This window comes from Rattus norvegicus, chromosome 12 (genome assembly GCF_036323735.1).
Source record: "Rattus norvegicus strain BN/NHsdMcwi chromosome 12, GRCr8, whole genome shotgun sequence".
NCBI lineage: Eukaryota > Metazoa > Chordata > Mammalia > Rodentia > Muridae > Rattus > Rattus norvegicus.
In genome coordinates, this window is record NC_086030.1 from 40,940,894 (window position 1) to 40,963,549 (window position 22,656).

Below are 22,656 nucleotides of genomic sequence, written 5' to 3' on the forward strand. Positions count from 1 at the left end.
ACAGAGACACTGCACCCATCTTGCCCTTGACTCCCTTGCGGGTGGCCTTGGCCACAGCCCTCTGCAGTCCCTGATTCTGTAGTGTCCATGGCATCTCCTTACTCTGGCTTGTTACTGTGAGCACTTTGCATTAGCAAGCAGAGCCAGGGACCCTGCCCCTCCTCTCCTGCCTCCTAGCTCCACCACTCCACCCACTGAAGCCATCGCCTTTGGCATCCAAGACATCAGCTGGAACACTATGCCCGGACCCTCTGAGGCTGGCCTGAGAGGAGCCTGTCTACACTCTCGGTCACCACAACATCCCAGCACTGAGAAGGCAGTCCCCATGGGCCCTCCCTCAAACACAGTCACAGCCTCTGTGACAGCCCATTTTCTCTACTGCCTCTGCCTTAAGCTGTGTCCCCAGGCTCACTGCTCTCCCCATGCCTTACATTTCTATTTAAACTACGCTTTGACCCCTGAACTTTAACACATCCCCTCCTTACTGCACTGTTCTACCCCACCCCCATGCTCTATTTATGCTACAACTCTAAATATAACCCTATAAAAGCATTCGAGACAAAATCAATCTCACTAAGCTGGTGTTCAAAAGCATTACCCACTGGCTTCAGAGGAATTGATAGCTAATGTAAAGCCGTCTCCCACCGCCTTGGGGCTGTGTAAACTGAGACCACAAAGCGCCAGTGAGCAGCTCGGAAGAGAAGGGTTAGAGTACAAGCACTTAATCTGCAGAACCTTAAGTGTTGGGGGCGACTGCACTCAGAGCCAAGCAACCACCCTGGTGGAGAGTTCAGCTGCACCGCCTTGCACACAGGATTATCCCTCGGTTTGTTAACTAATCCCTCACAGAGGGGTGGGTAAGGTCAGGGACCCTCACTTGAATATCTAGCCACTCCACACCACGTGTTGTATGCATCTCTGCCTCAACTGTCGTGGCCCCGAGGAAGGGCTATAGTACATATAGACCCAGACTAGGGGCGGAGCCTCCTGTACAGTCTGTAAGAAAGCCTACTACTCCCTCACTGGCTGCCAGCATGGACACTAGGCAGGTAAGCAACACCCAGCCATGCAGCTCAGGGAGGTGAATGGCTGCTGAACACAAAAACAGGGCACAGCTGGGAGAAGCGAGAGGCCTTAGGTGAGTTAGCACTGACTGGGGGACCTCTCCAGGCCAGGCCACACTGCCACCTAGTGAACTCGTCACACACACTAGCCAACAACCATTCTAAAACATCAATAAATCTAGGGCTGGAGAGATGCCTCAATGGTTAAGAGCATTTGGTTCCCGCCATCTACTCAGGGTGACTCACAACTCTCTCTCTAATTCTAGCTCCCATGGCTCTGAACCCCCGGCCTCTGTGGGTACTCTGCTGACCCTCAGCCTCAGCTGCATCTGCCTGGCCATCTCTCATCACGCTCCCATCTTTCTCCTCCTGGATGCCACACTGGCCTACTACTGCAGGCAGTTACTTGCTGTCCCCTCTTTTTGACTACTACCCTCTGCAGTTTGCCAGGCCTGTTGAGTTTTAGCGTCGAGATGTCATGTCCCAAGAAATCCTTTAGTCCCAAGCAAACTGCTCTCCCTGCTGTTAGGAAGGGCCCCAACAACACCTAAGCCAAGGAGGCTCTGGCTTCTCCCACTGCCCAACTTTTACCCAGCATTTAGCACCAGCTGTATTTATGTTTTCTACTTTTTAATTCCCATGTTCCTACACAATCCTGTGATGACAAAGGTTCGCCAAGCAGCTACCCAAAGAAATACAGTAGTTACTCATTTAAAACTGACTGAAGAGCCAGGCCTGGTAGCAGGGAAGCTTTTAATCCAGCACTCTGGTAGCAGAGGCGGGCCTGGTCTCCATAGAAGGACCCTGCTTCAGAAGAAGAAAACAAGGGCTGGAGAGATGGCTCCGAGGTTAAGAGCACTGACTGCTCTTCCAGAGGTCCTGAGTTCAAGTTCCAGCAACCACATGGTGGCTCACAACCATCTGTAATAAGATCTAGTGCCCTCTTCTGGCCTGCAGGCAGAAAACTGTATGATGTATACATAATACATAAATACATATGTAAAAAAAAAAAGAAAACAAGAACAACAAAAAGCTCGGGTGACTAAAAAAGGGCAGCTTAGGGAAAAGGGGAAGAGAGCCAGGGTGTGAGGGGAGACAGGAGGGAAAGGTGGCACTGAGTGCCAGCATGAGAAGCAGCACTTACAGGAGCTGAAGACCTCCCAGGACCTAAGAGGCAGGACCTAAGAAGAGCTCTGGAAATGAACATGGTGACAGAAGTCCCCAGCAGGGTCCTGGCAGGCTGTTCTGCGCCTCAAGGGTCTGGAGTTCCGGAGGCTGCACTCTGAGCAGAATGATCCACCCTGCGTTCCCACACACTTGAGCTCTCCCGCTCTGAACTTGACCATGTGACTGCTGTACACTAGCGAGGCTCAGAGGAGCTTGGTGAATGCTCCACTCCCTGAAGAGCTCCTCCCTGCTTCAGCCTGGACTACTGGAGTAGTGGTAGGGGACCCTGGGGATAAGAGGTCTCCTTTGATGACACGATGACAAGGTCCAGTCAAGCTCCAGCAGAGGGAGCTGAAAGCATGATGCTTCTGTGACCACAGGCAGCAGAAGAGCCACACAACTGCCACTGCTAGAAGTCACTTGTTTGGAGCAGTCGGCTACGCTGGTTGCCCTCCGCTCTTGCTCCACCTTCTCCCCTGTTCACTCCCTTCCTTTCTTCCTTACTCCCCCTTCCTCCTTTCTGTGTGTGCTGGTTAGGTTTTTTGTTTTTGTATTTTTGTCAACTAGGTCATCTTGGAAGAGAGCGCCTTGAACTGAGAAAATATCCCCAGAACATAACATTGACCTGTGGGTATTTTCTTCCTTCCCTTCCTTTCCTTTCCTTTCCCTTCCCTTCCCCGTTCCCTTCCCTTTCATTCTCCCCTCTTTTCCTCCCTTCCTAAGCCCTCTCTGTAAGGTTTTTTGTTTCTGGCTGATTTTTTTAGACAGTCTTACTATTTACCCTTAGCTGTCTTAGAACTCACTGTAAGACCAAGCCGGCCTCAAATTCACAGAGATGGCCTGCCTTTGCCTCCCAGAGTGCTGGGATTAAGGGTGAGAGCAACCATACCTGTCTCAACCCATCTGAGGAACGTGGGAGGGCACAGCACTCTGTGGGCAGAGACACCCCGCCCCCCAATCCTGGACTACATAAGAAAGCAGGCTGACACAGAGACTGAAGCAACAACCAGAGAGCCTGCATGGGACTGAGCCAGGCCCTCTGCACATCAGTTACGGTTGTGTAGCTTGGTCTTCCTGTGGGACTAACAGTGGGAGCAGGAGCTGCCTCTGACTCTTTTGCTGGCTTTTGGATAATTTTCCTCAGACTGGGTTGCCTTATCAGCCTTAATACAAGAGGTGAAGCCTCGCCTCGTGGCAGCTTGGTGTACTCCATGTTAGGTTGGTACCCATGGAAGGCCTGCCCTTTTCTGAAGAGAAACAAAGGAAGAGTGGAGGTAGGGTGGGGAGTGGGGGACAGAGGGGAAGTAGGAGGGACTAGAAGGAGAGGACGGAGAAACTGTGGTCAGAATGTAAAATAGAGGAATAAATAATCTTTTTAAATAAAAATTTAAAAAAGCAAGCAAGCAAGCAGACTGAGCAAGCCAGTGCTCTCCAGCCAGTGCGCAGATTCCCCTGTGGGCTCTGCTCCAGCTCCTGCCTCCAGGCTCCTGCCTCAAGTTCCTGCCCTGACTTCTCTGTATGATGAACGTAAGCTAACATAAACCCTCACCTACCTCAAGCTGTTTTTGACCAGTGTTATCACAGCAATAGAACCTAACTAAAACAGGGTGTGTGTGTGTGTGTGTGTGTGCGCGTGTGTGTGTGTGTACACGCATGCACATGCATCCTGACACTTGTTGAAGGTCATTGGACTATTTATAGCAGTCATTCTCTCCCTCCACCATGCGGGTACTGGGGACTGAACTTAGGGGCTGGGTGTGGTAGCAGACCCTCACCCGCTGAGCCGTCGCTCCGTTACTTAGGTCAGACCATCTAACCATCTTCTGTGATGTTTACTTCGTCAATACTCATAAAGGTATTTCATGATTAGAGGGGTAAGAGCGGATGGACGGGGTGCTGGAAGTGTGCTGTGGCTCACGATGACCAGGACGATGGGCACGTAAGGCTATGAAGGAACAGTGAGCAGAAGTGCCGTGGTGACACAGAAAGGTGAGCGGTTTCTGTAATGGCGTTCAGATCAATCACTGCACACAGCTGTAAGCTCAAGTAGAAAGAGGCTGCTTGACCACCTAACAGCTAAGGTAAGCCGCTTTTGGACTGGGAAGATCCATGTGGTGGTGTGATATGCACACCTCGAGAAGGCACAGGAAAGGGTAGAAGGCCAGGCAAGCGGTACATGGCTTTGATGCCAGTACTCAGGAAGCAGAGGCAGGAAGATCTCTGTACATCTGAATAGGAATGGCCCTCCTGGACTCGTGTTTGAACGCTTGTCCCATAGGACAAGGGAGTGGCACTATTATGAGGTGTGGCCTTGTTGGATGAAGTAGGTGTGGTCCTTTGGAAGAAGTGTGTCACTGTGGAGGCAGGCTTTGAGGTCTCATGCCCAGTGTGACAGAGTCTCCTCCCACTGCCTATAGATCAAGTTGTAGAGCTCTCGGCACCTCCCTCCACGCTGCCATGCTTCCCACCATGACAATAAAGAGGTAAATCTGTGAGGCTGTGAGCCATCCTCAATTAAATGTTTCCTTTACCAGAGCTGCCCTGGTCATAGTGTCTCTAGAGCAATGAGACCCTGACTGAGACAGCTACATAGTGAGACCCTGTCTCAAAGACAAAGAAAGAAAGGAAAGAAGAAGGAGGGAAGGAGCAAGCCAGGCATGGTGGCTCAGCTCCCAATCCTAGCACTCAAAAGTCAGAAGCTCAAGAGTCTAGGGCAAACTCTGCCAGATGACTCAGCAGGCATAGGTGTTGCCAACTGAGCCCCAGTGGAAGGAGAGAGACACTTGGTTGTTGGTTGGAGTAGGACCCAAACAATTCAAAGGCCTAGAGCAAACCACCTCCCCGCATCTGCTTCCTGCTGCACAAGGCTGTTTGAGCTGCCCCGGCACCTCCAGCCGGCCCGGCCTGTGACTGCGTAACCACAGACGTGAGCTGTGTGCTGTCTTCACACTTGGTGCACACTAGGGATCAGTTCCCCACGGGTGTGAAAATACATCTCTACTTTTGCACTGAGAAACCTAAAGACCAGCTTATTCTTTCCTGATTCCTCACCATTTTGTGTGTATCTGTGTTTTCTTTCTAGAAACTTTAGAATTCTCACTTTATTCTAGATAATCTAAAATTTCACAGTAATGTATCGTGGTGTGGGCATTTTCTATTGTCGTGTCAGATATCTTTTAATCTAAAAATCAATCATTTATTCTGAAATCTCTTGTGTTTTGCTTGAATGTCCGTCTATGCACCATGTCTGTGCAGTGCCCATGGAGGCCAGATGAGGTCGCTGGATCCCTGGAACTGGAGTCAGATGTTTGTGAGCCACCATGTGGGTACTGGGAGGAGCAGCCAGTGCTCTCATCCACTGAGCCATCTCTCCAGGCCCCTCTTTCTTCCTCTTTTAGTCATGGCCTTGCTGTGTAGCACGAGTCATCCTTAAGCTTGTTATGCAGCACAGGCTGACCTCAAGTCAAGCTCCTCCAACCCCAGCCTTTAGGGAGCCGTCACACCTGGCTTTCCCAAGTTCTTTATCTGACAAACTACACTGGTTCCCTCGCTGCCTGAAATCATCAGGTTATCTTCTCAGTTGCTTATGGGTAATCTTCTGTTTCTCCACTACTGTCACCCCAATCCACTCAACCACCCTGCAGCCAGAACTCAAGCTCCACTTGATCAACAGCCCTACCCTTCTTGGCCATCACTGTGTTCCCACCCCAGGGTAGAACACTATTGGCTCACAGCGAGTCACAGCTGACACCCAATGCCTCCTCCTTGCTCCAATCACAACTTCCCGGGGGCTCACTTCTGTCTGTGGGGCTGCTTTTGATATTTCAGTTGTACCCACAGGCATTTCTGCTAAGACTCCCCCTGCAGTGCATGCAGTAATGTTGCCCCTCTCTTGCCAGATTAACCTTCAAAAAACTAGGCTCCACTGATCCCACACAGCCCTAAACCAGAAGCCTCCAAGGGCATGCAGGAGGAGAACGTGCTGAGGAGACTGAGCACAATGGCACTATGAGGGCCACTGTGAGGGCCACTGTGAGGGCCACTGTGAGGGCCACTGTGAGGGCCACTGTGAGGGCCACTGTGAGGGTCGTAGGCTCTTTGTAGACCTGAAAAGCAAGCAAATGGAAACATTTCTGCAGTGATACAAAATGAGTCAAAACTTACCACAAGTTCAAAAATGTCCATGAAGACGGAATGTCCCTTTGGGGTTTTCTCATTTAAACTGGCAGGGGACCAGATCCAGTAGAAGTAAGTGCCGTCTGAGGAGAGGTGCACAGTGCTCATGGTGCTGCCCACAGGAAGGGGGCTGGCTGGCATGGGCACTGTCTGGCACACCTGAGCAGGAAAAGGCCCTTCATTAGGGGATGCAGAGATTCTTTCTTGTCTGTCTGTCTGTTTGTTTGTTTGTTTTCTAAAACAGATCTAAAACTGTCTGGGAACTCACTCTGTAGATCAGGCTGGCTCTTGAATTCACAGAGACCCACCTCCCTCTGCCTCCCCAGTGCTGGGATTAAAGGTGTGCACCAGTATGCCTTGCACAGGATGAAAAAATTTCTAATTTGATGTGTCAGCTCACTGACACTTTTAAGTTGAAAGGAAAATTCATTAGATTCCTCATCAGAATAAAACTTATTTATATCTAAGAATAACACAAAATTATATGGGAAGAACATAAAAGTTCATAAAATAGACTGTAAGATAAACATGAACAGTCAAACAACAAAGGAAAGTGAATGTTTATTCAAGTTGTGCTATGATAGAAAAATATCTACTAAGTCCTTTAAATCTGCTACGCATGTATATCCCCACATTGAGAACAAGATTGGAAAGCAGGCACGGAGTACATGCTAGTAACACCAGCACCAAAGACATGGAGGCAGGATCAGGAAGTTAGGGTCATCTGTGGCTACACAGTGAGTTCAAGGCCAGCCTAGGTTCCATGGATTGTCTTGGGGGAAGTATTTTTAAGCCATATGTGGTGGCACACTCCTATAAACACAAGATGCCCCGGGACCCGCGGATGGAAAAAGAAGACGGACTCCCAGAAGCAAATGAGAAGAAATAAGTGTAACAATAAAAATAGATATAAAATAGCTTAAATAAACAAATTCATCCAAATAGAAATAAATTGTAAACAAATAAATGTAAGACAAATTAAACAGCAAATTCAGTCAAATCGCCTAAGAAAAAACCTGAAGGTTAACAACAGAAAGGGGCCACACGGGAGACAAGTTAGCCGTGAATATCCACAGCGCGGTGCTGCTCACCTGCAGAGTGTTCTGGTCTATGACCTGGAAAAGGGAGTGAGGTTTATTGTCAAAAGACACAGGCCGGTGGAGCAAGTGGCCGCTGCCGTACGCCACCCACCCTGGCTCCAGCTCCTCGTTGCGACAGTAAACAAACCCTCTGGAAAACAGGAGACACGAGTGGAATCTCAGGCTGCAACCCTACACAGGCCCACACAGACACAAACACTTCTCACCTAATTCTTTACAACAACTAACTCAGCAAAATAGCTAAAGAGAAGGAACATAATTTATATTAACCTCAGAATTGACAAACTACAGCAAACACTTAATTCCCCAAAATGAGGGAGGAAGGAGGAAAAAGAATCAGAAAAAGTCTGACTAAATATAGTTCAACTATAAAAACATCTCAATGATGGTTTGACAGAATTCACAGATCTTATATATTAACTGAAAATTATCCCTAATCTAATGTCAAATCCAGGTACAAAGATGATTTAACCAGAAACATGTCCATTTATCAACACAAAGTCATAGCATCATCTTGCGCGCACGTGCACACACACACACACACACACACACACACAAATATCAATAATAAAAATCTTGGGCTGGAGAAATGCTTCAACAGTTAAGAGTGCTTCTTGCTGAGGACCAAGATTCAAGTCCCAGCACCCATGTGGCAGCTCCCAACTATCTGTAGCTCAGCTCCGGGGACTCTGACACTGTACTCTGCCTTTCCAGGTTCGCATCTGCGCACAGACACACTAGCATGCGGGATCAGGACACTGGCTGGCACCTCCTTTGCTGGCTGTGCGCGAGTCTGAGCCTCACTGGGCAAGCCCCATACTGACCTGAGCGTGCCGTGCAGTCCAGAGCCCAGCTTGCTCAGTCCTCTCCCAGCGGAGTTGGTAGTGTACAGGTAATGCCCATCAGCGGTGAGACAGCGGCCCAAATCAGCGTCTGAAATCAGTCCCACACATAATGAATGAGGCTGTGAAAAAGGACTTTTAATTTTAAAAGAGCCTTGGCAATTCACTGACATAAATTCCTAATTCAAAAAATAATTTCAATGTCACCTCCACAGTAGAGGGCTTGGACCCCCAAATATAACAGAAAAAAACACGTGGGAATTGGGATTGGCTTCAAGGACTAAGGACAGATGGTCACTGGCAGGCCACTTGGCCCCCTGCCAAATGATTTTTTTCTCTTTTGCAAAAAGCACAGCGACAGGCCTGCGCCACGTTCCCAGCCCTCCCTGACCTGACGTGACTGAGAACAGGCGCTTAGGAAGAAGGGCTCCTGGGAGCCAGGCATTCACTGGGGACTGTGGGTCTCTCTGAACCGCAGTCTCTTCCTCTCTAACACGAGGGCAATGCCATGTACCTCAAGGGCTAAGCTGCGCTAGCTCAGATCCCAGCAATGCACCTAAGATGCTGTTTGGTGCCAAGCCAATGTTCCCTAATGGAAAGGGAATTGTGCTGCTATATTAACAACAAATGAGGAACTAAATAAAGGCATGTTCTTTGGGCTTGCCATTATATCTGGAAAGAATAGCAGGAGAGCATGACCTCCTCTTAAAATTGTCTTATTACATTTATCTGTCTATTAATTTAGTGTGTGTGTGTGTGTGTGTGTGTGTCTGTGTGTGCATGTGCGTGTGTGCATGTGTGTGTGCATGCGTGTGCATGTACATGTGCGTGTGTGTGTGTGTCTGAACACAATGTGCAGACTCTGTTCTCTCCTTCCATGTGGGAGCTGAGGACCAATGTCAAGTGTCAGACTTGGCAGCAAATACCTGTACCTGCTGAGCCATCTCCCCAGGCGACCTCCTTTCTTTTAAGAACAACAATTATATCTCCCACCCAGCTATGGGTTCCCATTCTAAAAAACAGTTTCTCTATGTGGTAAATGACTTACTAACCTATTTTTCTAAAAAAAAAAAAAAAAAGAAATTGAGGCTGTTGGTAAAACTTTCTGTGTTTACTTTTATAATCTTACCCTCACTGTATTCAAGGGAGTTTGTCTGCTTGAAACATTCACATTAGAGGAAATTCAATGTCCCATCACTCAAATCCACACTGAGTCTGGTATTGTCATAAATTTTCAGTCTAACCTGAGAGAATAGGGACCTACTAATTCCAAAATGAAAGAAAGAAAGAGGAAAGCATGAAAGTAGATAATCATTTAGATTATTAACTTTACACCTTAAATCTCTGTGCTTTTGAGGTTGTTGATGTTATTTTATGCATATGGCTGTTTTGCTTGCATGTGTGTTCACCATGGCACGTTCACCATGGCACGTTCACCATGGCATGCACTGCCTGCACAGGCTAGGACACAGATATTCTCTGCCATGTTGGTGCTGGGAATTGAACCAGGTCCTCTGGAGGAGCAACAAGGACAGCAAACTCTCGCTGTGCTCCAGTTCAGAGATTCACCTGCCTCTGCACTGGAGAGCTGTGACTAAAGGTGTCCGCCACCACACCCTGTGGCATCTGAAATATCCTCACTAGTACATTACTTTTACTTGCCTGTCTTCGGATCACAGTCCAAGTTCTTTTGTGTGTGAGTTGGGCAAGAGATAGGAGTGAGGGGGCCAACTAAACAGAAGTGGCCAGGAGTTGCTAACCCAGAGGGTTTTTTACAGTGTTCTCATAAATACTGTCATGCTGAATGTTTCCATATAAAAGCTACACAGGGGTTGGGGATTTAGCTCAGTGGTAGAGCGCTTGCCTAGCAAGCTCAAGGCCCTGGGTTCGATCCCCAGCTCCGAAAAAAAGAAAAGGAAAAAAAAAAAAAAAAGCTACACAGAACTGTTCTAACCAGAGAGGCTGACACAAAGAGGACTCCTTGAATCCTGGAGATCAAAAACAGCCTGCAGCACACAAGAGCCTGTCCCCAAAAGAAAGGGAAAAGGAAGGAAGAAATGGGGTGGGGTGGAGAAGAGGAAGAAAGAAAATTAGAATAGGAGAAGGGAAAAAGGAGGAAGGGGCAATGAGACAGGGAGCAGAAAAAAAAAATTACGAGTACTCTAAACAACACACCCTCCACCTAAACACAAAAGCAGACACACTAGCCTGACAGCCACCTCAGGAACCCCCCAGGAGGGAGAATAAAGAGTAAAGCCCACACAGAGGCTCGAGCACATTGCTTGAGCACTTCTTGGCGCACACAGCAAGTCGTGTGCTTCTCTGGCAGCCCAGGGCAGAGCGTCCTTGCTCCTCCCCAGCCCTCTCCAGAGAGGGCTGTAAGGGAATGGCTCTAGGCTGGGAGAGGCTGAACAGCCACCTCAGACTGCGCTCAGCCATGGGGCTGACCGGAGGGAGCCTCCTAGAGGGCTGGGAATGAAGAGGTGTGCTGGACAGGCTCTCAATCTATGGGGGATTTTCCTTTCTTATTCCTACTTCATCAGTTATGTAAGTTAGTGACATTGTTATACTGTTATGGTAAGTAATGTCATCATAATAACTGACGGCCAAGAGCAGTGACAGACCCATTAGGAAGCAAAGCTGTGCTGTCCAGGGGGACAGCAGTACACAGTGCTGAACAGAGCTGATGAGCCTGGGTGCTGATCTAAACAGATCCCATGCCAACGCAGAGGCCCAAGTCACCTGAAAAGTCTGGCAAGTCAATCACTTAACAGAGCATCTGCCATTTTTTGAGGAACTCATGTAAAACACGGGTATATGATCCTACAAAACTGTGTAAAAATATCCCAACACTGCCTACATTGGGTAAGGGACTTCACAGTTCAAGCTTCCTTGGGCCTTCTTTTGTTTTAGGACAGGAGGGACCATAAAAGAGCACAGTTAAGGAATAGAAGACATGGCATCATAGGGCGTGTCTGACCCTCTTACAAATGTCCACTGTGGGTGGCTACTGCACCTCTCAAACACTCGGGAGTCAAGTGAAGTAAGCCATGCCACCCTGCTAGGGTCACAGGAAGGCCTTGGCCTGGGACGGTCCCTGAGTGCCAGCCTTCAGACTTGCACTGGCCGAGCAAACAAAGAGCACTCTGTGCAGGATCTTGAGCTTCCCTGGCAGGAACAAGGGGCTGCACTAAAGCATTGGCTGCCGTGATCTGAAACCTCTCTTCTCGCACCCCAGCCTCGGGCCCAGGGCAAAGCCCTTGCGTTACCTTTGTTTTCAGAGCTGGAGCCAGGGTTGCTGTCCGGTGCTGGCAGCATGTCTTCATACCCCCACGATACTATGTGCTTGCCCCCAAGCAAACAGGAAGGGGATCCTGGCCCCCCTTCCAAAAGCAGCAGCCTGTGGGGGTGAAGGAGAACGGTAAGGATCTGAGCGTGTGTGTTCCAGAAACGAAGCCTACTTCCCAGCTCAGAGAACAGACACAAGTGGTTTAAATAGATATGCATGTGAGTGATGTTCACAGTGTATTTTAGTGAAAAATCACAAGGCAGTAATTACAAAGCGCTGGGCCAGGGAGACAGCACAGTGGACAAAAGCACCAGCTCTGCAAGATGAGGCCAGAGTCCAAGCCCTGGGAGCTGTGTAAAATGCTCTTTGGTGGTGCCCGCCTCTAACCCCAGCGCTTGCACACTGAGATCAGAGTGGTCAGGGAGCCTGGAGAGACCCTGACTCAGCACGGTGAGAAGGGGACAACTGGGTCCTGTCTGAGGCTCTCTTCTACACACACGCCACACCCAGGCAGACAAACAAAAATAAAAATTTTAACATGCTTAAAAGATTTCAATTTATCCGTGTATAAGCATACTCATTATATTTCTATTTATTTAGTTTTTTTGGTTTTACGTTTTAGTAATATTGCCTCATGTAGCCCAAGCTAGCCTTGATCTATCTGCCTCTATCTCCCGAAGGCTGGAGTGAACATGTGCCACCACACCTGGCTTTACATCCCCAGCCTAAATATATTATGCTTTATTAAACAGATAATGTGTATGAGGGAGAGAGACAGAGGCAAAGAAGGCCCTGTGTTAGGAGGAACACAGACATAATAATAAGATGGTGAGTGATTTCAATTCCTTCTTTACATCTGAACACAGTCATCTCATATTACAATATGAATTCATTACAGACTAGGACTTTTTTAAATTAAAAAATGAAAAGAATACACTCTAGGAACACTTTCATATCCCTTAGCAGTTAGCGATGATTCTGTATCTATTCAAAGCTATGAATTATTAATTAGGAAGATTTAATAATGTTTGTCCCTAAGAGCCTCTATGTTCTTCTTGTTTGGAAAAACAAGACAACTTATTTAATAGGTAAGGGACAACTTACCTATACAAAACATCGGCGACAGGCAGGGAGCCCAGCTCAGTCTGTCTCTGTAGCAGGTGAACTGTGTGGACAAAGGTCTTCAGGGATCCCCTAGAGAGAAAAGGAAGGGATGGAAAAGCCACCCACACTGAAAACCAAGTAAGTAGGCAGCCAGTGTTGATCTCATTAATCACAGGGCAAGGCTCCAAGACAGTCTCTCTGCTCTTATAGGTCAGAAACTGCACGATTCCCCCACCTTCACCACAACACTGGCTCTGGTAGAATATGAGTAGGCACACACAATTGCAACTGTGGAAGCGTTCTCCTTGCAGTCACAGAGATAAAAATTCCCATGGACACAAAAGGAAAAGCACAAGACTCAAGCACCAAGCACCGAGCACCTGGGAGGCCCCATATGACAGTCTGCGTCTGGTCCCACCTCATCCCCATAGAAGAGGATCTCAAGTCTAACACTGTGGCCAAGCTAATCCGTAATGTTGTTACGTTCATCCACTTCACAGGGTGTCTCACTTGCAGGAGTCACTACTCACTGATTTCCTCATGGTTCACAAAGCTAGAAGCTCTGGGGAGTCTGGGAGGTAAGCAGGATTGAAAAGAAGGGGCTTTCAAGATGCACAAGGCCGACCTGGCAGCACTCCAGGTAACCAACAGCACCTGCCTGGACTAATGACTGTCTGGATCTGATGAGCTGATTCTGCTTGCTGCCTTCTTCTCTTAGCCAGACCTTAATTGGAGGGTATCATGTGCCTAAACCTCAATAGAAATGGAGTACCCAACAGTAGACCTCGTAGGCTCAGGCTTTTTTTAATTTGCTCCTCGGTTCAAAGAACAGGACGAGGCAGGGAGGCAGCGCTGTATAAAGGCACCACCTGCAGCCTGGACTCGCTGGCAGTGAGACAGGGCACTGCCATTCACCACCACACAACTGTCACCTAAGCCCTGTCAATTTTTCTTCCTTCATCTGCTCAACAGGCACAGTGCCCTGGGAGAGCACCAAGACACACAGGGACAACGGCACCAACATTTGGAGAAGGTGAGCCACTAGCTGTACAGCATTCTAGCCTGCTGGGTTTAGTCCCATTTTTAAGAGGAATATGTAAAATTCTTCAATGGTTCTCAACCCATATATGATCTAGGCTAGACCGACCTCATCTCCTATCTCTTCCAGTCTTCCATTACAGTCCAAGGACCCTGCTTCTTTTCCACTTGCTGCGCTCTTCTGTGGGCTCTATGCTGTTGGCTCTTATGCTAGTTCTTTACAGTTTAAATGCTAGGTACCCGGTCAATCCTTCCCCACCTCCACTCAGCCACTGTCTACCAAACCTTAGACCTGGAGAGACAGCTCAGTAGTTAAGAGCGCTTCCTGCTCTTGCAGAGGCTTGGGTTCCGCACTCACATGATGGCTCACAACCACTGTTAACTCTAGTCGCAGGGGATACATCGCTGCCTTCTGGTCTCTGCAGGCACCAAGCACACACACATTCATGCATGCAAAACACCATACACACAAAGTAAATAACTCTAAAAGCATTTTTAAAAACACCCATCCTGCCTTTTTTCCCTGCTGATCACTCTCTGAAATTTTGTTACGTGCATGAGGCCGCCTTCCTCACTCTTACAGGAATCTCTCTACCTGCTCACCAGTTTGAGCCCAGGAGAGAACGCCTGCCTGGCAGATAATCAGTGAGCATGAAGGGTCTGCAGTCAACTGCCACTCTGTAAAATTAGAGACTTGAATCTTCATAGCCTAAGACTTAGCAAGGCTCTACATGTCAGAGAGTTGGTAGACAAGCATCATGGTAAGCCAGGCGTGGAGGCTAACGCTGTGAACACAGCAGAGATGGGATAGCCATGGTCTCCCTGACAGCCCTGGTTTACATAGGGGGACCCTATCTTTAAAAAGCTGAAAACAAAAGGAAAATGTTAGATTGATATAGTCATAAGACACACACAAACACACACACACACACACACAGACACACACACACACTTTTCTCCTAAATGCAGGAGAAACTGGAACCTTCCACCCTGCGGGCTAGCTTTCAAGGTGCTGGACTGTAGCAGGTAGGCTCCTGGGAGAAAAGCCATCAACACTGCCAATTCAGCTGTGAATCCAAGTACAACCCTGAAGACCTGCCCCGCAAGATGATGAAAGGGGAGGGGGGGAGGGGGAGGGGGAGGGGATCCACAGAAGGGATTCACATTTGGTACAACAAACCTGATCAAAGGCCTGTGGCTGGGAAGACACTAGGTCTTCATGGGAAAGTTGCTATGGTTGTTTTGTTATGGACAAGTTGTACCCACCAAATTACCTTCTAAATATTTATGTTCGTGCTCAAGGCTTAATGCTGCTGTCAACTTTGGTCGGAAAAGCTTCATTCTGCATTGGATATCAGCTAAACACTCAGAACTGGGTGCAGTACTGAGAATAAGTAGCTGTTGGATGCTCAGCCCTAAATGGGACATCTATGTTACTCTCTACGTTACTATCTACGTTACTCCTCCAAGGCTCAGGGAAGGTCCTGATAAAAGGGCACAAAGACAGTGCTGGGAAGAAATGGGTTGCTGGGGGACAGTGTCTTCTGAGTAACATGACCGCACCATCATAAAGTCACAGCTGCTGTTGACTGCCTGTGAGACCTACACAAGACTGGACCATCCACATTGGTCATGGGCATGGAGAGGAGCTGAGGAGGCTGCTGAGGAGGATCTATAGGCACTTAATGGTTGCTGTGGGAAGGAAAAACATTCTCTTCAGTGACTTAAGCATTGGTAAGGTGCTCCTATAAACAAGCATAATGGAAGAGGAGGAGGAAGAGAAGAGGAAGAGGAAGAGAAGCCTGAGGCAGATGAGAGAAAGCTGAGGTAGAGGAGGACGAATATTCATTTCACATTTGTGCCAAATAGAATTAGGAATCTCAAACACACAACCATTTTAATAACTATCTGCGATTGGAATGAATTCTGATTCATAATTTAAAAGTGAGTTTAATTATCCAATGTTTAATAATGAAAAGCTCAAAACTAAAGGGTTGATTAGTCCCAACATCCTGCCTAAAGATAGTACTAAGTGGGAATTTTCTCAAAATGGAACTTTTCCATATGCATAAAAATCAATCAATCTACCCTGAAGCCCTTACAGTCCCATTTCTGTGTCAGAGTGACACCAGTGTCTCTAGAGTGAAGCTCATGTCAGAGTTTGCAAAGTTGGCTACAATCTTCAGGAACCTAGATCAACCTGTAACAGTTCGCTCCAGGTAAAGAAGCTGACGGTATAGGACGATGCTACCCTGCCTTTAAAAAATAACTGGAAACCTGGGCAGTGGTTGAACAGGCCTTTAATCTCAGCACTCAAGAGGCAGAGGCAGGCAGGTCTCTGAGTTCAAGGCCATGCCCTGAGTTCCAGGGCATCCAGAGATGTGCAGAGAAACCCTGTCTTGAAAAGCCAAAATAATAGTTAAGTAAATACTTAGACAGACAGAGAGATATTCAGTCAACTAAAGGTCAATTTGGAGGCCAGAAAGAGAAATCCTTTTGCAAGAAGAATTTCTCCACATATGACTGGGTTTAAAGAAGGATGATCTCACCCTGTCCTTCCTCCTCTGCCTCCCTCCCCACTCCCAGAAATTCTAAGTAAGAAAAACGAGTGAGTGGCAGCAGATAGGCAGGCCATGTTTGTAGCTGGTTCCTAGAAAATTCCCTGAGAGACAGGCAGGAACTTCCTCCTCACACATGTGAGGTCACTGGGCGAGAGAACTGCCAACTGCAGACCAGCCTGAGCACCTCAGTGGGATCGCCCCACGGTGGGGAGGGAGCAATTCCAAGCGGGTTTCCTAGTGACAGTGTCAATCACATTGGCACAGAGGACAACATGCTCCTACATCCTTACATACACAGAGATATCCTTTCAGCAGGCAAGCAGGGGATGATGCTCCCCACCATCCTTATGACCAGAATTCCATCCCCAGACCCTACATGGTGGAAGAAGAGAAATGAGTCCTCTGAAAGTTGTCCTCTGACCTCCACATTCACATATGTCATATGCACACACCCCACACAATAAAGGTAAAGTTTAAGAATATAGGGGCTGGGGATTTAGCTCAGTGGTAGAGCGCTTACCTAGGAAGCGCAAGGCCCTGGGTTCGGTCCCCAGCTCCGAAAAAAAAAAGAACAAAAAAAAAAAAAAAAAAAAAAAAAAGAATATATAAAATGGGAGTCCAGAAATACACTTAGTCTTGTGACCAGGTGAGAATTCAATCTTGTAACTTGTTGACATCCTTTATTGACAAACATTAAAAAACAAACAAACAAACAAACAAACAAACCCAAATGAATGTCTCTAACACCATTTTGCCTCTCCTTAAGGAAATGTAGATATAGCACCCTCTGCTGACGCTGAAGAGGGGCCACCCGAGAGCCATCAGCTGAGGCAAGGCTGCTACTCCGGGCTGTCTGTCATCACAGCAAAGCAGCACACCAAAACCTGGACCCATCACATGCATGACCGCAGCTGTGACATGCAACACTGAGACACAGTGCATGCTGGGTACCAGGAACTACACCTGGGGCAAGTACAGGGTCGCCAGGCGGCGTGTTGTATCGTCTTCCTTACCTGGCACACGCCAACGCCACCAGGGCAGCAGCAGCATTCTCCTTCTGCTTGTGGGGGATGTGTCGGCCTGTGTCCGAGGTCTCCTCCAGCCAAGAGCACAGCAAGGTTTCTATCCCACTGAGACAGTCAGCAGGCTCCTTGGTCAGGCTCAGAGGCTGACAGTCCCGCAGGCAGTTTAGTAGCACCTCAGCAGTTATGTTACAGAGGGAAGGGTCTGTTCTACTCTGGGACTGAATGAGGGGGAAGACCAACAGGAGGCCCACCCGGGACGTGAAGGGCGCTTGTTCGGGTTGCTGCAGCAAGCCCTGCCGCTTGAGCAGGGCCAAGGTCTCTTCATCACCTGAGCCTTCCCTTTCGTGTTGCTCCTCCAGGGCCAGCTGGCGCTGGGCATTCCACAGTCCACGCAAGGCGTTCAGGCGGTATTCCAGCAGGCGGGCATAGGCATTGCTCTGGTTCCCACAAACAGAGCGCAAACGTTCTGCTAATTCCGTTGGGTTTTTGGTCTCAAATGTTAAAATCTACAAAAAATAATAGAGAAGTGGTTATGCACTACCTTCCCAGAGACGTTACTGGAGCAAACATGCTCAGTGGACTACAAAGAACGCACAGTGCTGGGTAGGTGGCTCCCACCTTCAATTCTAGCTCTCAGGAATTTAAGATCCACAGCCTGGGCTACAGAGTGGCACCCTTTTCAAAAGAGCAAAACAAGAGGCTAAGGCAACAGCTCAGTGGGTAAGTGCGTACCCTATCCGTGTGAGAACCAGAGACAGGGCCCCCACCTTCCTCATAAACACTAGGAGAGGTAGCTGACACCTGTATCCTAGAGCGCTTGGGAAGCAAATGCAGAGCCATGATGGGGCAGGCCGGCTACCTAGACTACCGAAATAGACAGTTCTGGGTTCAGCTAGGAGACACCATCTCAATGTATAAAGTTGAAAGCAGTCAAAGAAGACACTTGATGTCAACCTCTGCCCCCAACACATACGACATAAACAACACATAAAGAAAAACAAATCAAAAATAATTCTAAAAGTAAAAATAGTCACATCAAAACTTATTTCCAGGGGTTGGGGATTTAGCTCAGTGGTAGAGCGCTTGCTTAGCAAACGCAAGGCCCTGGGTTTAGTCCCCAGCTCCAAAAAAAAAAAAAAAAAAAAAAAACCAAACCAACTTATTTCCATTCTATCCAGGCAGTAGTAGCACACACATTTAATCCCTGTATTCAGGAGGCAGAGGCAGAGGCAGAGGGGGCAGCAGGGGCAGCAGGGGCAGCAGGGTCAGTGGGAGCAGTGAGGACAGAGGGAACAGAGGCAGGGGCAGACAGATCTCTTCTGAGTTTGAGGCCAGCCTGGTCTACAGAGTGAGTTTCAGGACAGCCAAGGCTACACAAGAGAAACCCAGTTTCAAATATAGACAGACAGATGGACAAATTGATAAATAGATATGTATGTGTGTATATGTATGTATATATACATGTATTTCCATCCCATTTGAACCAAACTGAACACTTGAATTGTAAACTTAGTTCTTCACTGATGGAGATGCAGGCTTTTCTGTTTGCTCCTTTCAAACTCCAGAACAGAGCACCAAGAACGATGCCTCACAGTAGAACTCATGCTTAGCTGCTTTGGTAAAATCCTCAGCACCAAATGTACATACACATGTAAACATGCATGCATACATAACCAGAGACCAGAGTCCCCAAAACAGCCAGCGGTACTGGCCAATAATCTCAGCACCCAGTGGAGACCCGGGCGGGACGGTGAGTTCAAGGCCAGTCCAAAGGAAGGGAAAGAGGGAGGAGGGAACGTGGTACAAACATCCAGAATGCAAAAATGTCTTTGCTTTTCTCCAAGCCTCTGCCTTCTACCTTTCCCCAGCACTGGCCCAGTGCTCTAGCTTACTAGTATAAATCTGCAGAGGCAGACAGAGTTGAGCCACCATGTGGTTGCTGGGAATTGAGCTCAGGACCTCTGGAAGAGCAGTCAGTGCTCTTAACCACTGAGCCATCTCTCCAGCCCCATAGAATTTTTACATAAATATACAACAGATTTTATAGCTTTATTATACTTATTACTTATATTAAATATTACATTTTGAGCTTATATTGTTATTATTTATGTCAACTATCTTATATATATATTTATTTATAGTTGGAGTTAACTAAAGATTCTTTCATTCTTAACCATGTATTTCAGAAACAATGTTCTAGATTTAATTTTTTCCTTTTTTAATGCTGTAGATTTCTAATAAGAATAAATTACTGGATTTAATGATACTCAATTGCTTTTTGATTCCTGAGTTTAGAATGCCTGTATTGAATTTTTTACTAGTTACTTCTGATCCCCTGAGTAGATGAACAGTGCACAGAAGTAAAAGTGTACACAAGTGGACTGTATATTCAGGAGTCGAACTGTGTAAGGAATCACAAAATGAAGTTATAATGAATCCAGCCTCGCATGGTGGATGCACTTCAGTGGCAGTGGCTCGTCACAAGGCTTGGCATCGTCCAGAGCTGCCCATGCCTTACTCGGCACCCTCTCCTGCAGCCCGTCCACTCTCAGATCCTCCAGTTTGAAGGTCATGGCCCAAAGCCATTTCCTACAGCTTTTCAACCTTCCGGTTTTAGTAAATCAGCTTCAGGGGCCTTCTATTCTCATACTTGGGAATACTGAAGGACTTGTCTCAGGTCCTTATATAAAACCACTGCTCTCAGTAACTGCTCCTGACAAAAATGTCATTAGAAAATTAATATTTTTCTTTTTTAAACAGGGAAGGCTACTTAAAGAAAAGGGAAGCTCTCTGTCACCCTTAGTCATAATGGTCAGCGAGTACTTTAGCAGTAAATGCTACAGTCACCCAGTTAAGGAAGGAACTTCCAAAGGAACTCTCAGCTTTGACGCAATTTTATTATTATATTTGAGAATGGATTTTTAAACTAAGATAACAGTTATTCTGAAGGGTCTAATAGAAGGGAGAAAAATATTCTTTGTGGGAAAGTCTGATTTGACCAAGATTCAGTAGTTAAAGTCAGGATATTTACATGTGCAGGTGAGGTGATGTACACCTGTGAGCCCAGCACTGGGGTACAGAAGGAGGCCACATAGTGAGATTGTGGCCAGTCTAGTTACATAAGACTTCCTCAAAACATAAACAAGCTGGGCTGCGAAGTTGGCTCAGCAGGAAAGAGTGGTTACTGCTTTCGGTGAAGACCCAGGTTTGGCAGCCAGCATCCCCATCAGATAACTCACACTTGCCTGAAACTCCACTGCCAGGGGATCTAACTCTCTCTGGCCTCCATGGGCAACTGCATGCATGATATGCATGTACAATCACACACACACACACACACACACACACACACACAAGCATACATACACAGAGATACACACAGAGATATGCACACACACAGTCACAGACACACAGTCTTTTTTTTTTTTCTTTTTTTCGGAGCTGGGGACTGAACCCAGGGCCTTGCGTTTGCAAGCGCTCTACCACTGAGCTAAATCCCCAACCCCACACAGTCTTTTTAAAGGAGTGGAGACATTTTTTTAAAGTCATGATTAGAGTTGATTTCTTTAATCAAAATAAAATTTCTAAATATCTCATAGTCAAGCACCAGTAACAGAAATGGATAAACTGCAAGTCTAGGAGACACATGACAGAGTTGTCTCCAGCACCATAGGAACTGCTCTACTCCCCATCCGCTGCATGGGCTGACTTTGCTCCTGCTTGGGAGGAAGGGTAGGAAGCAAAATGAAAAAACACTCCACAGACACTGTGTGTTGTGAACCATTAGAACACTAGAGTTCTCGAGTCTCTGGAAAGAAATGATGGTTCTAACCAGAGAGACAAGCCCCATTATTTTATGTACTGTGCCCCACTGTGGCACATTAACCAAGTCAGCTCATCAGGTGAACCGTCCATTAGTTCAAAGGTCAACTGGTGGACTTACAGCCTCGCTAAATTTTTAAGTAGTTTTAGGTTTTGAACCTTCACAAATTGACTTCTTAATCCATTTTGCTGATTCTTCTACCATTGTTCCTGCTATGGGAAAGTATTTGGGAAGTTCAAAGAAGACCAAAAAGGCCCATGAATCAGATGAATGATTGGAAGGGTAGCATCCCATCTCTAATGGGGAAGCCGAAACTCAGGGTGGATCACTAAATCTACTGAACCCAGCCCTTAAGCTGCATGGCCCCACACCCACTTAGACACATGTTCATTCAAATTCACTCTCATCAGATCCTAGTCTCCAAAAGGGCCTTCACCTAACCAGCATCTGTTCCACCTTAGAGGCTAGAGAGAGAGCTCAGCTGTTAAGAAGAGCACAGTCTGTCCTCAGACACACCAGAAGAGGGCACCAGATCCCATTACAGATGGTTGTGAGCCACCATGTGGTTGCTGGGAATTGAACTCAGGACCTCTGGAAGAGCAGCCGGTGCTCTTAACCGCTGAGCCACCTCTCCAGCCCCTCTTGTTTACTTTCAAACACCATACTTTAAGATGATCTTAAGAAACTACAGAGAGTATGTGAAGGGGATGACCCAACTAACGTGGAGAATATGTCGCAGGAGAAATGTTTAGAGAAGTGGGGGTGCGTGGCCTACAGAAAATGAGATGATGGAGCTGCTTCACCGAAACACAAAGGCTACCATGTACAAGAGGAAGACAGGGCCTCTACTGCCCTGAATCAGGAGCAGAAAGTTCATAAGGGGCTAAGAGTTCACAGTCTACCTCAGAGTCCTTGTGTGGACCTTTACCAAAGCCCTACTGTACAGTCCCACGGTAGGCCACTGTCACCACCTCTCCCACAAGAAACCATGCATCTAATACAATCACACCCCATTTTCCAAATGATCCAGCTCTGGGACAGCCTGCTTAAATCCCTATAGTCGTTTGTTCCTGACATTTCACAGCAGGTCTCCCTTAGCACCCTGTACAGACCCACATCTGTTTACCTTCAGCAGTAGATGGCCACGGTGGCACTAATGAAGAAGCTGCCATGACCATCCATCTGCAGGTGGTGTAGACATGCTTTCATTCACCATGTTATAACCCTAAGACTAGGGCTGACCATGCCATCCACGGGACGACCCATAGCCTGTCATCGCAGATGGCTGCCCCATTTCACACTGCATTCAGTGTGTGAGGATCCCAACTTTTCCACACAGCACCTAACTCTGCTCTCTCCACCTCTTCTCACCAGAGCCATGCTAGTCCGTGCTCTAGGATCTCCCGTGGCTTGATCTACATTTCTCTGATCACTAATGATGTTCAACATCTTTTCATGGGCTTACTG

The 22,656-nt window shown here is 47.4% G+C and overlaps 1 protein-coding gene across 12 annotated transcripts in view; it reads right to left on the minus strand.

Moving 5' to 3' along the window:
• The window catches only part of Hectd4 (HECT domain E3 ubiquitin protein ligase 4), a 191,353-nt gene that overhangs the window by 140,662 nt on the left and 28,035 nt on the right, over positions 1 to 22,656 (minus strand). For 11 of the 12 annotated variants that reach the window (XR_010056783.1, XR_010056782.1, XM_039089874.2 and 8 more), the window contains exons 2-7: positions 17,355 to 17,872; positions 12,743 to 12,832; positions 11,619 to 11,749; positions 8,332 to 8,440; positions 7,499 to 7,637; positions 6,396 to 6,566 (exon numbers count right to left, since the gene is read on the minus strand). Coding sequence is in view for 9 of the 12 variants with exons in the window: in XM_039089874.2 (XP_038945802.1) it covers positions 6,396 to 6,566; positions 7,499 to 7,637; positions 8,332 to 8,440; positions 11,619 to 11,749; positions 12,743 to 12,832; positions 17,355 to 17,872 (1,158 nt within the window). In the remaining 3 variants the exon portion in view is untranslated. Of the gene's footprint in view, positions 1 to 6,395; positions 6,567 to 7,498; positions 7,638 to 8,331; positions 8,441 to 11,618; positions 11,750 to 12,742; positions 12,833 to 17,354; positions 17,873 to 22,656 lie in introns of those variants that run through there. The other variant, XM_039089879.2, reaches the window with a different exon arrangement.